We start from the raw sequence: 13,754 nt of genomic DNA, 5'->3' as shown, positions 1-13,754 counted from the left end.
ACACCCTCCCCACCCCCCAGAACTGGGCCTTATTTCTTGTGCTTCCCAGCATGCAACCTAGCCCGGGCCTTGGCCACTGCCGTTATCTCAAATACAAAGCTCTTCAAACTGTTTGTAGCTTTGGACTCAGAAGACTGCAAACTACTTAAGTCCCAGGACATCAGAGCTCTGACTTTCTGGAAGCTGCTTTCTGAGTGTTGTCAGGATGTCCCTTCTCTTTCTAGACAGTCTTGCACAGAGCTGGCTCTCTGTGGTCTTCTCCTTGTAGAGTTAGGACAGAAGGACCCTACAGAACACAGAGCTTCAGCACAGGGCTTTCTTTCTCTGTGATCTCCCCTGGCAATGACGCTGTGGTTACAAGAGTGACTAAGTTCATTAACATGGAAGGGCAGAGGCTGACCTCAGGTGGCAATAGGGTAGGGCTGACCAAGAAAGGCTGGCAATCCAGCTGCCCCTCGGGTCTGGTGAAGGTCAGCGATCTGACCACAGGAATAAGGTACTGGGGCCACCAGAGGGAAGCCGTACTGAAACTAGAAGTCCATTCTGTAAGAAAAAGGAAATCTGTGCTTAGTAGGTCCAGTCCCTGAGGGAACTGTGTGATCAATTAACATTGCGGTTATTTGAAATCTTGACGATAAGGCGGTTGTGGGAGAAAAAGGCAGAGACGGTTAAGAGAGAAGAGCCAATGAGCAGCATCAAAAGGAAAAAGTACGAGGTGAAAAGACGTTCGGAATTAGAACCAGAAGGTATTTGCTCCAACTAGCACTGAGAGTGGTCATTTTCATTTTCTGAACCTCTGCGCATCAATCTATAAAACGACTGGGTTGAACTCTGTCCTCACTGAAATGGAACATGCATATCTCTAAAATCTTTTCCAGCCTTAACATTTAGGAACTCACAACTTCCCTCTGTTATCCTGGTGTCCCGAAGCAAGGGGTCAAAATGAATTTACAAATTCAAACTTAGTGATTTTACAGGGAGGAGAAGCCAGCTAGTCACACGGTGTTCTTATTTGGAAGTGGCGAGGCTCCCCCGCGGTCACGTGGCTGAGATGCGCGGTGGTCGTTGTCGCCCTCACAAGCTCTCGTGCTTCAGCAGAGGCCGGGGCTTCCTGAGCACCGTCAAATGTCTTCATATGGAGCATCTAGAAACACATTTCCCACAAGACTTCCACTGCGGGGTTTTGAACCTGACCAGTGCAGAAGCTGGATGTAGGCCAGGCATCACACCTCAGACTCTGACAAAAGGAGGGGAGGCTGGGGGCCGCTGGTCTTCTCCACAAGCGCCGGGACAGTCGGGAATGCCTGCACGGCCCACAGAGCATGTCCGCGGCGGCCTCGTCCCCACGCAAGCTCTTACTGCGGCGTTTCTTCGGTAAGGGGATCTATCGAGTAGCTTGTATTTTCTTGTAGCCCAGAAGAAAGTATGTTTTGAAAACAACATTGGTCTGACTTTACTTTTGTAAGTTTGATCCAAGTGGTAGTCATACTAAGCCGAGGGTGGGCTCTGTGTGTGTGTGTGTGTGTGTGTGTGTGTGAGAGAGAGAGAGAGAGAGAGGGAGGGAGGGAGGGAGACACCAGGCAGATGGTCCTGAAAAGGACCAGGTCTCATAGAGGTGGCCCTCTGGTCTCAGCTGTCCCACAGCACAGCGAGCTAAGCCCCGGGAGTGGTCCGCGTGGCATCCCTGCCGCGGGTGGGGCCAGCCACCCTGCTGCACAGACGGGGAGCACAGAACCCTTGAAGGAGCCCACGGAAGTCCAGCCGCCCCAGCTCCAGTGCAGACACCTGCCCCCGTGCTTTTCAGCGGGAATCATTTTTGCCCCCGCCCCCCACCCCGTTTTCCCGCGGCGGGCCGAGGCCTCCACCTCTGCGCTCGTGCCGGGTTCGCCCGCAACTGGGACCTCTCGGAGGTCCGCAATCGCGCGCCCTCCTGCCCTGGCGGCGCAGCGCTCGCACCGTCTCGGGGACGCCAGGGACGCGGAACGAGCAGCGGAGGAGCCCGCAGCCTGCGAGGAAAAGAATGAATGAGCCCTCAGTCCGCACCCCTCCGCCCTGCGGGCTCCGCCGTGGACCAGTTGCGCGGATTTGACCCGAAAAGCTTTGACCCGTAGGACGGAAACAAACAACACAGACAGGGGAGGTGAACAGAGAAAACAGGCAGGACCCACTGCCGAAACACCACTGGGCGGGGTGGACGCCCCGCCCGGCCCCGCCCCCTCGGGTCCCCGCCCCCGGCCCCGCCCCATAGGCGTCTGCGCGCGTGCGCGGCGGGAGCGCGGCCCTGGGGGCCGCCCGGCGCCGGGAGCGCGGCCGGGAGTTTTGACGTGGCAGTTGCCAGCCGGGCTGAAGTCCGCGCGCCGCCAGCCTGTGGGGACAGCCGCTCGCGAAGGTGCGGCGCGAGCAGCGGGAGCCGGGGCGCCGGGCGCGGGCACCAGGAGCAGAGGCGGGCAGTGGCGGGTGACGCAGGTCCGGGCGGGACGCCGCCCGCACAGCTGGGGTGGGCGCAGCTGGAGTGGGCGCGGGGCGGCCTGGAGGGCGGGCGGGCGCACGGGGACCCTCGGCTCCGCTCGGCGCCGCTGCGCTCATTGCCCGTGGCGCAGGGTGGCTGGGGCTGGAGCGGGGCGTGGGCGTTTCCCGCTCCGGCTCCGGCTCCGGCTCCGCGTCCGGGATGCTGAGCTGTTGCAGGGGTCCCAGGGCCACTGCCAGCGGCTCTGCTCGCCGGACCCCTCGTCCCGCCTCTGGGAGGAGGGAATGTCGGGAACGTTCACAGTAAAAGCGCCTGCGAGCTTCGGGACCGGCTGCCCGGGAGGGACGCGGGCCGGGCTGGGGCGCGCACCTGGCTGCACCTGGGCCGAGCTGCCGGGCGTCCCGGGCGCGGAGCGCGGGGCTGGATGCCCGGCCTGCTCCGTCCAGGTGGCGCCCGCCACGTCGCCGCGGCTGCTGACTCAGGCTTCGGAACTCGGCCGTGCGAGGAAGTTCGACGTGGCTACTGGCCGCGTGAGGAAGCAGATTCCTCCGGAGCCGCGCCGAGGCACCGACTGCTTCCTGCGCGCGCGCGGTGCCATCCTGTCCCTCCGGTCTCCGCGTCGCCCGGCAACAGGCGGCTGCGGGCACTGCCCCCGCCAACTTCCCCGACGCGCGCAGCGGACCGAGCTCAGGCTGCCACGTCGCCCTCTGCTCGGGCGGGGGCTACAGGCGACCCGGGCGCTCCAGCAGCCTCAGCGTTTTCTCCGCCCCTTTCCTCCACGAAGAAGGACGTGATTTTGTAATATTTTTACTTGGTTGCTTTTATTTTGGAAACATAGTTTAATGGGAAAATGAAACCAAATGAAGAATGCCATTGCCTGAATATGCCTCTAGTTCCAGTCTTAGGAGGGATCACCCGTCGGGGAGAATATCCCCGTAGTGGGTGAAGAAACTGGAGAGAAAGTGCAGAATCAGTGATTTGTGGCTGGAAGGGGGGACCGAGGCCCAGAGAGTCTTCAGTTTATCCTAAGGCCCACAGCAAAGTATTGATGGATTTGCAGCAAAAACCCATTTTTCTCGCCAACACTCAAAGCTTTCCCTGTCTTGTAAAAAAAAATTAAGAATAGTTCTATGAAATGCTTCTTATTTTCTGAACCTGGAGAAATGGAAAACTTTACCAAATTGATGTTTCTGAGCAGGATCAAGATAGAGCTACTGTGTTTACATGTGTAAGACTGACTCCTTCCCAAATCCATGCGCGTGTGTCCTTGGAGAGGTGGTACTTAAATCAGAAAGTCTCTGGTCTTTGCCTGAGAAACCACCTACAACTCCTGAACGGTTGTCGCCCGGCTCAGTCCACTTGTAACTCACGAGCCTCGGGCAGCTTCTTTATCTAATGCTGTGCTCGTTGGACTATTGATTGCTCCCCGTTCTAACTGCCCGACTAAAGCTGCTCATTAGGACAGAACTATAAAAACACAGGTTGTGAAATATCTAGTTGCAGACTAGGGGCGTTCTGCTGGCCAGTCAGTTGGCTGGCACTCAGCTGTCACCACAGGCGTGGTCTGTGCTGAAATGGGGCCACGGAAGCCACGGGCACTGAAATGGGTCCACAGAGGCCACACACACTTCCGAGAGGCTGCCCTGAGCCATCTTCGTCTGAGCGGACAAGACAGTGGCAGGTGTGCAGGTTCCAGACCTGAGACTTGGCCCTGACGGTGGGATTGAGTCCCCAGGTCCGTGCAGCCGCGGCTGGAGCTTTCCAGGGGGCGATGCCACCATGGCGGTGCCTCTCCTCCCCGCAGAGGGAACAGTTGACAGCTTGACAGCACCGGCAACTCTGAAGGCGGCAGGTGGCTCGGCTCCCCTCACTGACAGCGATTTCTCTTCTGTTCCAGGGTTCTTTCGTAGGACTCTCTCTTGGAATGAGATTTCCAGCATGAGCCAACAAGGTTACGTGGCCACGCCCCCCTACTCCCAGTCCCAGACAGGGATGGGCCTTTCTCCACCGCATTATGGCCACTACGGGGACCCATCTCCTGCAGGTGCTCTGCCAGGTAAAGCACGTTGCTCCGACTTGTGTGTGACCGCGGGCCAGGGCCGTGTGGTCTCCTAAGAGCGGCTTTGGGGGTGTGGAATGGCCGCTGCAGGAGGCAGTGGCATGAGGTTACGGGACCACTTGGAAAAGGCTCCCGGGGAAGAAACATGTCAGCGGCCCGGTCACTGCGTGAGGTGCAGTGCATTGGGTTTTCACGTGTGGGCTTAAACAGGGAGGCCTCCCGAGTGTTTTATTTTAGACTTGCTTTTAATCGTGGTGTGATGTTATGTGGTAAGCACTCGATAAAAAACAAGCTTCATGTATATGCTGAAGTGGGTTTGGCAATAACATTATCAATTCAATTTTGACATTGGAAAAATATTGTTAGATTAGCACCTAAAGATTCCTCAGTGAGAATAACCAGATAAACATGGCCTTGAAATTATTGCTGAACAATCCTGGTTGCTTTGAAATAGGATACCCACAGGGAATCTCGGCTTCAGGGGAAGTGGGGGAGGGAGGGAGTACTGGACTGGGACTACTGCTGCTCTGGTGAGTCACACCAGGAAGCCACCCCCCCTTTATCCAGGGGTTGCTCCGGGAGACCAGGTGGGAGAGGCAGGAGTGAGGCTCACAGTGGCTTGTTTCAGGCCTGATGGTCCCAAATTCCCTGGAAGTCTTTGAGTTGTGGGGCTTCTGGGAGAATGCTGAGGAATGCAGCCCAGGCCCTCAGAGGGGACGCGCTGTGTAGGCGCCAGTGAGTGTCCCTGGGGGCGCATGAGGCCTGACTCGGACGTGGAGGGGCCGGGCCGGGCTGGCCGCAAGGGCAGGTGTGCGGTGTGGAGTGGTGGCGGCCTGTGGGAGCGGCTGCACACCTGTACTGCTGCGGAAGATGATGGTCCGAGACCGAGTCCCTGCGGGAAGCCCCACCCCCACCCCCACCCCCACCAGCGGCCAGTGTGCCTCTGATTTTAAAGAAAAACCCCTGGATGCGGAGCCCTCATCTGGCCCAGGACCAGTGCACCCCACTCTGGTCACAGTGTCGTCTCTCTGCTTTCTTCAAGAGCCATTAACCATCTTCCCCAAGTTCCTCTCTGGTGGTTCTTTACCCCTCAGATTTATGTATAACGATAATCATACAAATTACTCTTTCTTGAGTGCTCGCCATGTATCAAAGCTGGCCCTAAAAACTTAGTGCCTTATCTCAGGTTCATACAACGCTGTAAGGCATGTGTTCAGCTGCAGCTAAGGAAACTGAGTGTCTGGTGCACTGTGACGTGTCCCAGGTCACAGGGCGGGGGTGAGGCAGAACTCGTACCCAGGGCTTTCAAGAGTGTGCTAGGGAACCCCACTGCCGTGTGGCTCTCGGCCTGACCCCCTCTGCCTTCCTCTCTCCACAGCCGTCCACTTAAACGGTGCCTGTGTCCCCCAGGGCCTCCGCGCCCCGTGGCTCGGCGTGGCCTCCACTCCACAGCCTGGGTGCTGTCCACTGTCCCCTCTCCCATCAGTGTAGTCACTGTCCTACCCACTCTGGAATCCGACACTTTATCACTTTGTTTGTTCAAAACCCTCTTCTCTTGTCTCAGTGACATGGTCCTTTGTTACTTTTCTCGGTGGCTCTCCGGACAGGTCTTTCTGAGAAGCCCCCGCCTTCTGCGTGACCGATAAGTGTCGCTGCTTCTCCTTTGCTCTGCCTTCACCCTCGTCCCTCTGGCTCCGTGGTTCCCCAGGACCCTGTCGCTCCATGTCGTGGGAGGGGCTGTCTCTCAGCCCGCAGTTCTCTCCTGCGCCCGCACCTTAGTTCCGGCTGCCCACCCGCTGATGCCCCAGGCCGTTCACGCTTTGAAAACATGATCCCCTGTTCTGACACCCTGTCCTTCGCTCACGGGCAGTGTCTTGCCTTCATCCAAATCAGAAATTTTCATAATTAAAAAAAAAATCTCTCCCCTTTACCTTCTCCAGCCCTGTTGGTCTCCCTGAGTCTTCTGGATAATTGTTGACGTCTTTCCCACCTGCATCCTTCTCTGTCCCCTCCTGTCACCCTTCCGGCCTGCTGCCTGTCTCTCACTGGATCACCCAAGGTGGTCTTGCTCATCACCTCTCTCCAGCCCTGCGTTTCTGTCAGCTGTCCAGTCCTGGGCAGCATGGGTTTTTGGCGGCACCAAACCCCTATCCAACCTCCTTTGCCTTAAAGCCCTGCGTGGCTGCCATTGCTGCGGTCGGTGTCAGCTCCCCCGGCCTTCGCTGTTCGCCTTTTCCTTTGTCGTCTCCTCTGCCCCAGCCCTACACTGTCACTGCGGCGACACTGAGCTAGGAGTCCCTGGGAGGCCGGTTTGCCCTGGTGCCGGACAGGCAGTCCACCCCACCAGGCAGCCGGTCTGAGCCTGAGCCCCCGCCCTGCCCCCGCAGGGTCTGCCCTTGTGCCTGTCCTCAGGCAGTTCCCGTGCTGGTGGGCGTTTCTGACCTCGGTCCTTCTCCGAGCTCACTGTGAACCCTCCGCACCTCCCGAGTTCTCCCAGCACTGGCGTTGGGTCCAGCACCCACTGCACCGCGTGGCGAGGCCGTGTGGAGCAGAGGGAGCACCGCTGCACACTCACTTGTGCTGCTGCGAGGCTCAGCCCCACACCCTGGTGTTTCACCAGCGTTTGAAACGGCAGCTGTTGGGAGAAACCCCTCCTGCCTCAGCTCCTCCTCCGAGTTCAGGGCTCAGGCAGACTCCACTCCGCAGACTGTGCACAGACTTCTGTGTGTTGCAGTCGGCCGAGCCTTTATTTCGTTGTGCTCAGTACCCTCACATCTCTCCACCGCCAGGCACCACACGCCTTCTTTTCTGGTCCCTGGTGCTGCTTCTGTCGCTTGTCTGGCAGAGCGGCAACCCAGCTGTGGTTTGCAGGACCTGGCGGTGCCAGCTCTTGCTGAGGCTTCTCCCGTGCGCACCTGCCCCGGGGCCTGCGGGTGCTGCCGGTGCTCGGGGCTCCCAGTGGAGCAGGTTCCTGGGTGACCGACAGTGTGCTCCTGGCGGAGGAGCAGCGACTGTAGTAGGATGCCCGATGTCAGCCCGACGCTGACCGGTGGGACGTGAGTGAGGCAGGCTGACAGTGGCTGTGTGGGGCGGGGGCCGGACTTAGGGGGGTGACCTGAAGGTGAGAGCTGGCCAGGTCAGGGGGCAGCTTGCAGGTCAGAGGTGGAGGCAGCCCTTCAGGGGACCTGCGGGGGTGGGCGGTGTGGCTGGGCTGTCCAGTGCAGCAGGAAGGATGCCAGGAGTGGAAGTGGGGCTGCCCGAAGCCTTCGTTCTGGGTTTACTGTGAGGGCAGTGGTGCCATGGAAGCGCTTTGGCTGGGAAGGGTCGCCCTCCGCACTAGAAGGTGGGAGCCACGAGGGCCGAGGGCCGGGCCGCTGCCTTCAGGAGCCGGTGGCTCGGCCGGTGGCTCGGCCGCAGCTCTCCAGTGCCGGGACCAGAGCTCCTCGCTGGGCGGCCGCACTCTGCATGCTGCACCCTCGGCTCCTGCCCAGCATGCACCAGTGCCTCCACGCAGCCTCCAGCTGTGGCAGCCAAACCCCCGATATTACTGAACATCCCTTCAGGGACAGAGCCACTGGCTGAGGACCGCTGGCCAGGAAGCTGAGAGGCAAGAACCCTGGGGTCCCGGACCCAGGCAGGGCGGGGGCGAGGCCTCAGCACAGCCGGCTTCTGCAGGAGCGTGCCCTGCAGTGCCCCAGGGCGCAGCGGTCTGCACGAGCGCATCTGTGTTTACTCTGGGCACACATTTTTCTCACAGACGAGTTTGAATTTTGGGTTCAGTGTGTCAGATGCAGGGCCAAATGCAAGGTACACTCTCTGTGATGTTTGCTGGTGGCAGAGACCCTCCCCCACCTGGGAACCAGGCAGGGCGCCCCCACAGGGCTGGTCCGCAGCAGCCCCCCCCCCGCCTCTCTGCCGCAGAGCAGAGCCGTGTCTCTGCCCCACCAGGGTGACTGGGGCGCCCAGAGAGGCAGGGCCCCGCAGAGCTCCCAGCACTCGGCACCCTGGTTTGCCAGGGAGCCGGGAGCCCGGGCTCCCTCTGTCCTGCTCAGGACCCTGTGCAGGGGCCGGTGGGAGGAGCCTGTTGGGACACCTGGCCCCTGGGAAAGGCTGGCTAGTGGTTTTGGTGCTTTCTTTTGTCATGAGCACCTTTGGCTCTGTCTCAGGTCCGGTTTTCCTTTCCCGTTAAAATTCTGGCACTGACTTCTCTTTGTCTCTGGCCACTTTCAGACTTGGCCACTGTGTCTGCAGGTGGCACCGACCCCTCCTTCCCTTCGCTCTGAGGACAAAGGCCAAAGGGCACCCATGACTTTGCAGTCTGACCCCGGCCAACCTGGACAACCCTTGCTCAGGCTGGTCCCCACCCACAGGGCCCCATCACACCCTGCTCTCCCCGCCCTGCTCCAGCTTTGCTGGGCCTGGATCCCCTGTCCCGTCCCCACACTGAGAAAATTCCTGCTCGGCCTCCACCAGCTCCCCCCGAAGTCCTTCCTCTGCGCTTCTCCCAGTCACCAGAGGAGCCGGGGTTCCACACACGCACCAGCTCTCTGTCCGCACGCGTCACTTCCACGGGGCTCAGGGCCTCGCAGACACAGTGGGCGCAGGCTGCCGTGGGCAGTCTTGGTGTGGGAGACGGCGCTGCTGCACACGGAGGACCGGCCTGTTGCTTGCTCTCAGAGGCAGGTTATTAACGTGGGCGCAGCGCCCACGCACAGGAACGCCAGCCACGAGCGGCTCCGACCCACGTCCGGGGGGCGCCGAGGAGTTCACGTTCCCTTCCTCCCTGATTTAAGACATGAGAATATCCTTGGTTTCTTGTAGCGCATGTAATTAGTTACTCTTTTAGTGTTGTGCGTTCTCTGCTTTTATTTAAAATCATGCTTTGAAAATGAAAATACAAGTGTGCGTTTGTTAGAATGTAAATGCCTGACAAGAGGAGGGTGGAGGCGGGGTGGGCCGGGGCCTGGGAAGTGGGCGCAGGAACTTGCTGCCCTGGCCCTGAGGGGGCTCTCCCAGGCCCTCCGCCTCCCCGAGTTCTCAGAACAGCCCTCAGAGGTGGGGCAGGACCACGTCCAGGTCTGAGGGGTTCAAAGGTCTCCCCGGGGTCACAGCCGTTAAGTGGTGGGGGGCTCCAACCCGCCTGGGGTGCAAGCCTCACGCTTTCCCATCGGCTGGGTTTGGGGTGTAGAACTTTACATAAACAGGCAGTGTTATAAGAGTCATGTCACTACAACGCTTTTCATAACTTTGAGGAGCCCTGTGTCAGGAGATGACACTTGTGTGAAGGTCGGCGGTACTCAGGGGTCCCGCCCCTGCACGGGCTGCCTTCTGTTCTGGGTCACCCCAGCATCTGAGTGCGTGCTCTGGGACGTCTTGTGGGGACACTGGGAGGAACTCCTCCCGGGCACTGCAGGGTCGGGGTGCACTTTCCAGAGGGACTGGGGGCACGAAGGAGGCGCTGAGAACGGCACGGCACCGAGAGGCCAGTGCAGGGCAGGAGCCCGCATGGCGCTCACACACAAGAGGCACCCCCTTCTTGTCCTCCACGGCGAGCGGAGTTTCCTGTGCAAGAGGGCGAACGAGGCCCTCCAAGGAAACTCCTCGCCCCGCCCGCAGTCCCTCCGGGAGAAAAGAGAACCGGTCTGAGGGCAGGCTGCAGCGGGCCGTCAGCCTGCTCTGCAGGAGGAGGGCGGCCCAAGCGCCCAGCATCAGATGTGAGCGGCCGCGGGCACGAACCGCTGGTGCGTCCCTCAGCTTCTGTCACCAGGTGTTAGGGTCTGGAACTGAGATCAGCCCCCGAGGCTGGGCTGTGACCTGCTGGAGGAACACAGGCGCCTCCCTGCCTCCCTCTCTGCTTCCCCACGTGTGTCCCCTGCGCGCAGGTGTCCTCGGAGGGCCCGAGCCCCTGGTTGGCTTCGGACGCTGTGCGTCTCCACCACGGTTTCCCCCAGACCGACGTCCTGCTCTCGGTCGGCATCTTCGTCGTGCCTTCCACACCTCTGTGCGGAGGCGTGTTCTGTCGCAGTTCGCTTTAGCGAGCAGGTGGCTCCTTCCTTGTCTGCCGTCTGTCCCGATGGTGGCCAAGCGGCTGCGCACAGCCGGGCGTCCCCTCCTGACTCCGCCTTCCGTTGCAGGTATGGTGAAGCCAGCAGTGCCTTCGGGGGCTGCCCCTGGAGGGGTGTTGCCCCAAGGCCCCCCGCCTGCTGGACCCCACCAGCTTGGCCAGAACGGAGCTCAAGTCCAGGGTCACCTTCCCCAGAGGTGAGTGAGGTAGACTCCAGCCCTCTTTTGTCTGTTCTGCTACTTGTCTCTCAAGTCCCTCGTAAACTTATACTTGTTTATTGGTTGAAAGTCCACTCTGGATCCGGCCACATCCTCAAAAGGATCTCCCGGAAAACTGGCCCAGGATACAGAGCGGTTACAGAAAGTCGGGCGGGCGGGGGTGGGGGGAACCAGTCCTAGTGCAGACAAAGGTCTGCAGAAGCGCTGTGTCGGCACCAGAGGCTTCACTGCTGGGTCACGGTCGCCTTCCAGGGTTTCCTATCGATCCCTCATGCCCTGGGTGTCTGCGCCCGAACTCCCCAACACACTCTAAACCCCCGCCTCTCAGTCCCTTCGCGGAACTGAGCCCAGTGCCAGTCGGTGCTTGTGGGGAGTAGTTTAAAGCTTAGATCAGGTGGTGGCCCAGGGAAAGAGTGGATTTGACGCCCAGGGAGGGACTCGCGAGAGCAGGCGGCAGTGCCAACGAGACTGGCGGGAGAGCTGGGCTTGTGCCTGTAATACATTGAGGAAGGGCGGGGGCCGGGGGCAGCCTGGGGAAGCTCAGGTGGCGATGGACGCCGCCCAGAGCCCTGCGGCCCAGGGGGTACTGTCCCGGGGGGAGGGGGCCCGTGTCACACCTTCCCTGCCGGGAACCCCGCTGCCGTTTGTCCCATGAGGCACTGCTATGGGGGGGTCTCTGGAGCCAGCAGAGGCGTGCACATTGGACCTTCCCCCGGGATCTTTCCCAGGCTGCTCGGCTGCACGGTTGGGGGTGTGGGGCAGGAGAACCCCCACTGTGCGTCTGCACCCCGGTGCAGCCAGCCAGTCAGTCACCCAGCCAAGGGACCCTCCGTCCCTGCTGGTCATCGAGTGAGCTCTCCGACAGAGCCTCACCGGGGATGCCGCTTCCCGGCTCCCAAGGGTCTGGAGGCCTCGGCCAGTCAGGAGGCAGCTGGAGGTGAACGCAGGAAACAGGATGAGTCTGTGTAATTCATGTGGGGCAGCGGTTTGAGGAAGGGGCAGAGGGCAGAGGGCAGACCTGGGGCTGCCCCGCTGCCCCTTCTTGGGTGGCCTCAGGGGGAAGCAGAATTACCCAATAAGACTCTTCTGTTGAAGCCGGTAACTGGCCAGACGATGCTGGTGATGCTCCGGGTGTCCAGGCCTCAGTCCCCTGCCTTGTCACACGAGGAAACAGGATGCTCAGTCCAGAGGACGGGGTCGGGACCCAGAGGAAGTCCTTGTGTGAATTGCCCCGCACCTCAGGTGTTTGTCCAGAAGAAATGCAAAACCGGGGCAGCTGCTTTGCGGTTAAGAGCGGGCCTGGGCCGCTGGTGTCAGCGGGATAGGACGGGCCCTTTTGGCTTGTTCTCCTCTGTCAGGTCCTGGAGGGCGGTGAACCTGGGCCCTGCTGGCAGGCAGCCCCCGGTGGGCGTGGGGCTGCCAGAGCAGCACCGGGTCGGCAGGGACAGCGGGTGGGCGCCGGTGTCGGGATGTGCTTGCTGCTCTCGGCTGGGCAGTGGCTGGGCCCTTTCCCGAGAGCCTTGGTTTCCGTCTCACACCGGGACGTGGTCGGTGTGGCAGAGAGTGTAGGGCCGGAGTGCACGTGAAGAGCCACGTGTGACACAGGGAGCCAGGCAGGACTGCGTGGTAGCAGCCACCGGTGCCGTCTCCACGGATGGACACCGTGTCCTCCGGAGCTTCCGTTCCCACTGCCAGGCCACACCGGGACCACTGCCACTGCAGTTCCCGGCCCGGTGCACGGACTCCGCCCCTCCCCACACGTGTCCCTGCTTCCCCTGAGACTGTGAGTGGAGGGCGGAAGTGGGGTGGAATGGGGCGGAAATGAAAAAGTCGGGGCAGGTCTAGGATGCAGGCCGAGCCACCGTGGTCACCAGGGTGCTGCTCCCCGGTGCGTTTGGGCTCACCCTGAGAACGTGGGAGACAGCACAGAACTCAGTCCCCACCAGACGGGTGTGTTGGATGTTACGGGTCACGGACACTCGCTGATGGCGTCCATGCACAAAACCGTGTTGTCATTGAGCCTTCCTGCTCCTCTCCAGGTTCCCAGGGCCTCCGCCCATGAGCAGCGGGGCCCCGGCCTACGCCCCGTATGCACCCACCTCGCCGGCAGCGTACCCGAGCCCCGCGGCCGCCTCGCCCGTCTCCCAGCTGGGCGCACAGCTCCACGCCATGCAAGTCAGCGGCGGTAACTCCCTTTCTGCACGGTCTCTGGCGGCCTGGCCCTGAGCACTGCCGATGGGGAGGGTGCGCTTCCTTTCCGCAGATATAACTCGGGCACGCCATGTCGAAGTTGGCCGTGGGACACTTGTATGTGATTGGTCTGTGTTGTGTCAGGCTCTGATTCAGTTTTCCCTGATCATGCTGTCATTTATTTCAAGGTGATGGAAGGACCCCCAGAATACCTTACGTTCTGTAGTAGAACAACAGAAAACGGAAAATGCTGGTGTCGCAAACGTTAGAACAGTAAACATATTTTGGGCAACACGAGGGCCGTTTTAGTCTCGTGCTGTTCACTGGGGACTAAAATAAGAAGTGGAATCCTCCTCGTTTCACAGAGCATCCGATGCCCATTTAGAATGGGGACCCAGAGGCCACAGGGACAGCTGTGGGAGGGAAACAGGCTCGGGGCGACAGTGACGGCAAAGAGCCGGGGACCCCGGGGGTTGCAGAGGCACCCCCTGCAATCCCAGCAGTCAGCCCTTTGCCTTCATGCAGAGCGTTTCCGTCACTTCAGTGTTTTAGAAACTGTGTCAGTAGGAAACCCCTCAGAGTGTTCTCTCTTTCTCTCTCTCTCTCTCTCTCTCTGGTTCCAAAACCAGCAAATCTCCAACAAAGCGACTCAGTTTCTCATGATCAGCTAAAGGAAAAACAATCTGGCCTCACAGTTGTTTCCAGGATGGCGGGACGCCCTGTGGGTAGCCTACCCTTCTCCCCGGGAATCTCTCC

At 60.4% G+C, this 13,754-nt stretch overlaps 1 protein-coding gene across 2 annotated transcripts in view; it reads left to right on the top strand.

The window, feature by feature from the left end:
* Window positions 1-2,304: 2,304 nt before the first annotated feature.
* Window positions 2,305-13,754, top strand: part of SEC24D (SEC24 homolog D, COPII coat complex component) — a 48,886-nt gene continuing 37,436 nt past the window's right edge. Inside the window, exons 1-4 of one of the 2 annotated variants that reach the window (XM_037129833.2) lie at window positions 2,305-2,389; window positions 4,365-4,511; window positions 10,661-10,787; window positions 12,848-12,993. In XM_037129833.2, coding sequence (XP_036985728.2) covers window positions 4,406-4,511; window positions 10,661-10,787; window positions 12,848-12,993 — 379 coding nt within the window. In that variant the 5' untranslated portion in view covers window positions 2,305-2,389; window positions 4,365-4,405. Of the gene's footprint in view, window positions 2,467-4,364; window positions 4,512-10,660; window positions 10,788-12,847; window positions 12,994-13,754 lie in introns of both variants that reach the window. The other variant, XM_037129834.2, reaches the window with a different exon arrangement.

This window comes from Artibeus jamaicensis, unplaced genomic scaffold (assembly GCF_021234435.1).
Source record: "Artibeus jamaicensis isolate MK-2021 breed Jamaican fruit bat unplaced genomic scaffold, CSHL_Jam_final scaffold_537, whole genome shotgun sequence".
In the NCBI taxonomy this organism is placed as follows: domain Eukaryota; kingdom Metazoa; phylum Chordata; class Mammalia; order Chiroptera; family Phyllostomidae; genus Artibeus; species Artibeus jamaicensis.
The sequence above is the reverse complement of the archived record's forward strand: the minus strand, read 5'-3'. Positions and strand labels throughout refer to the sequence as shown.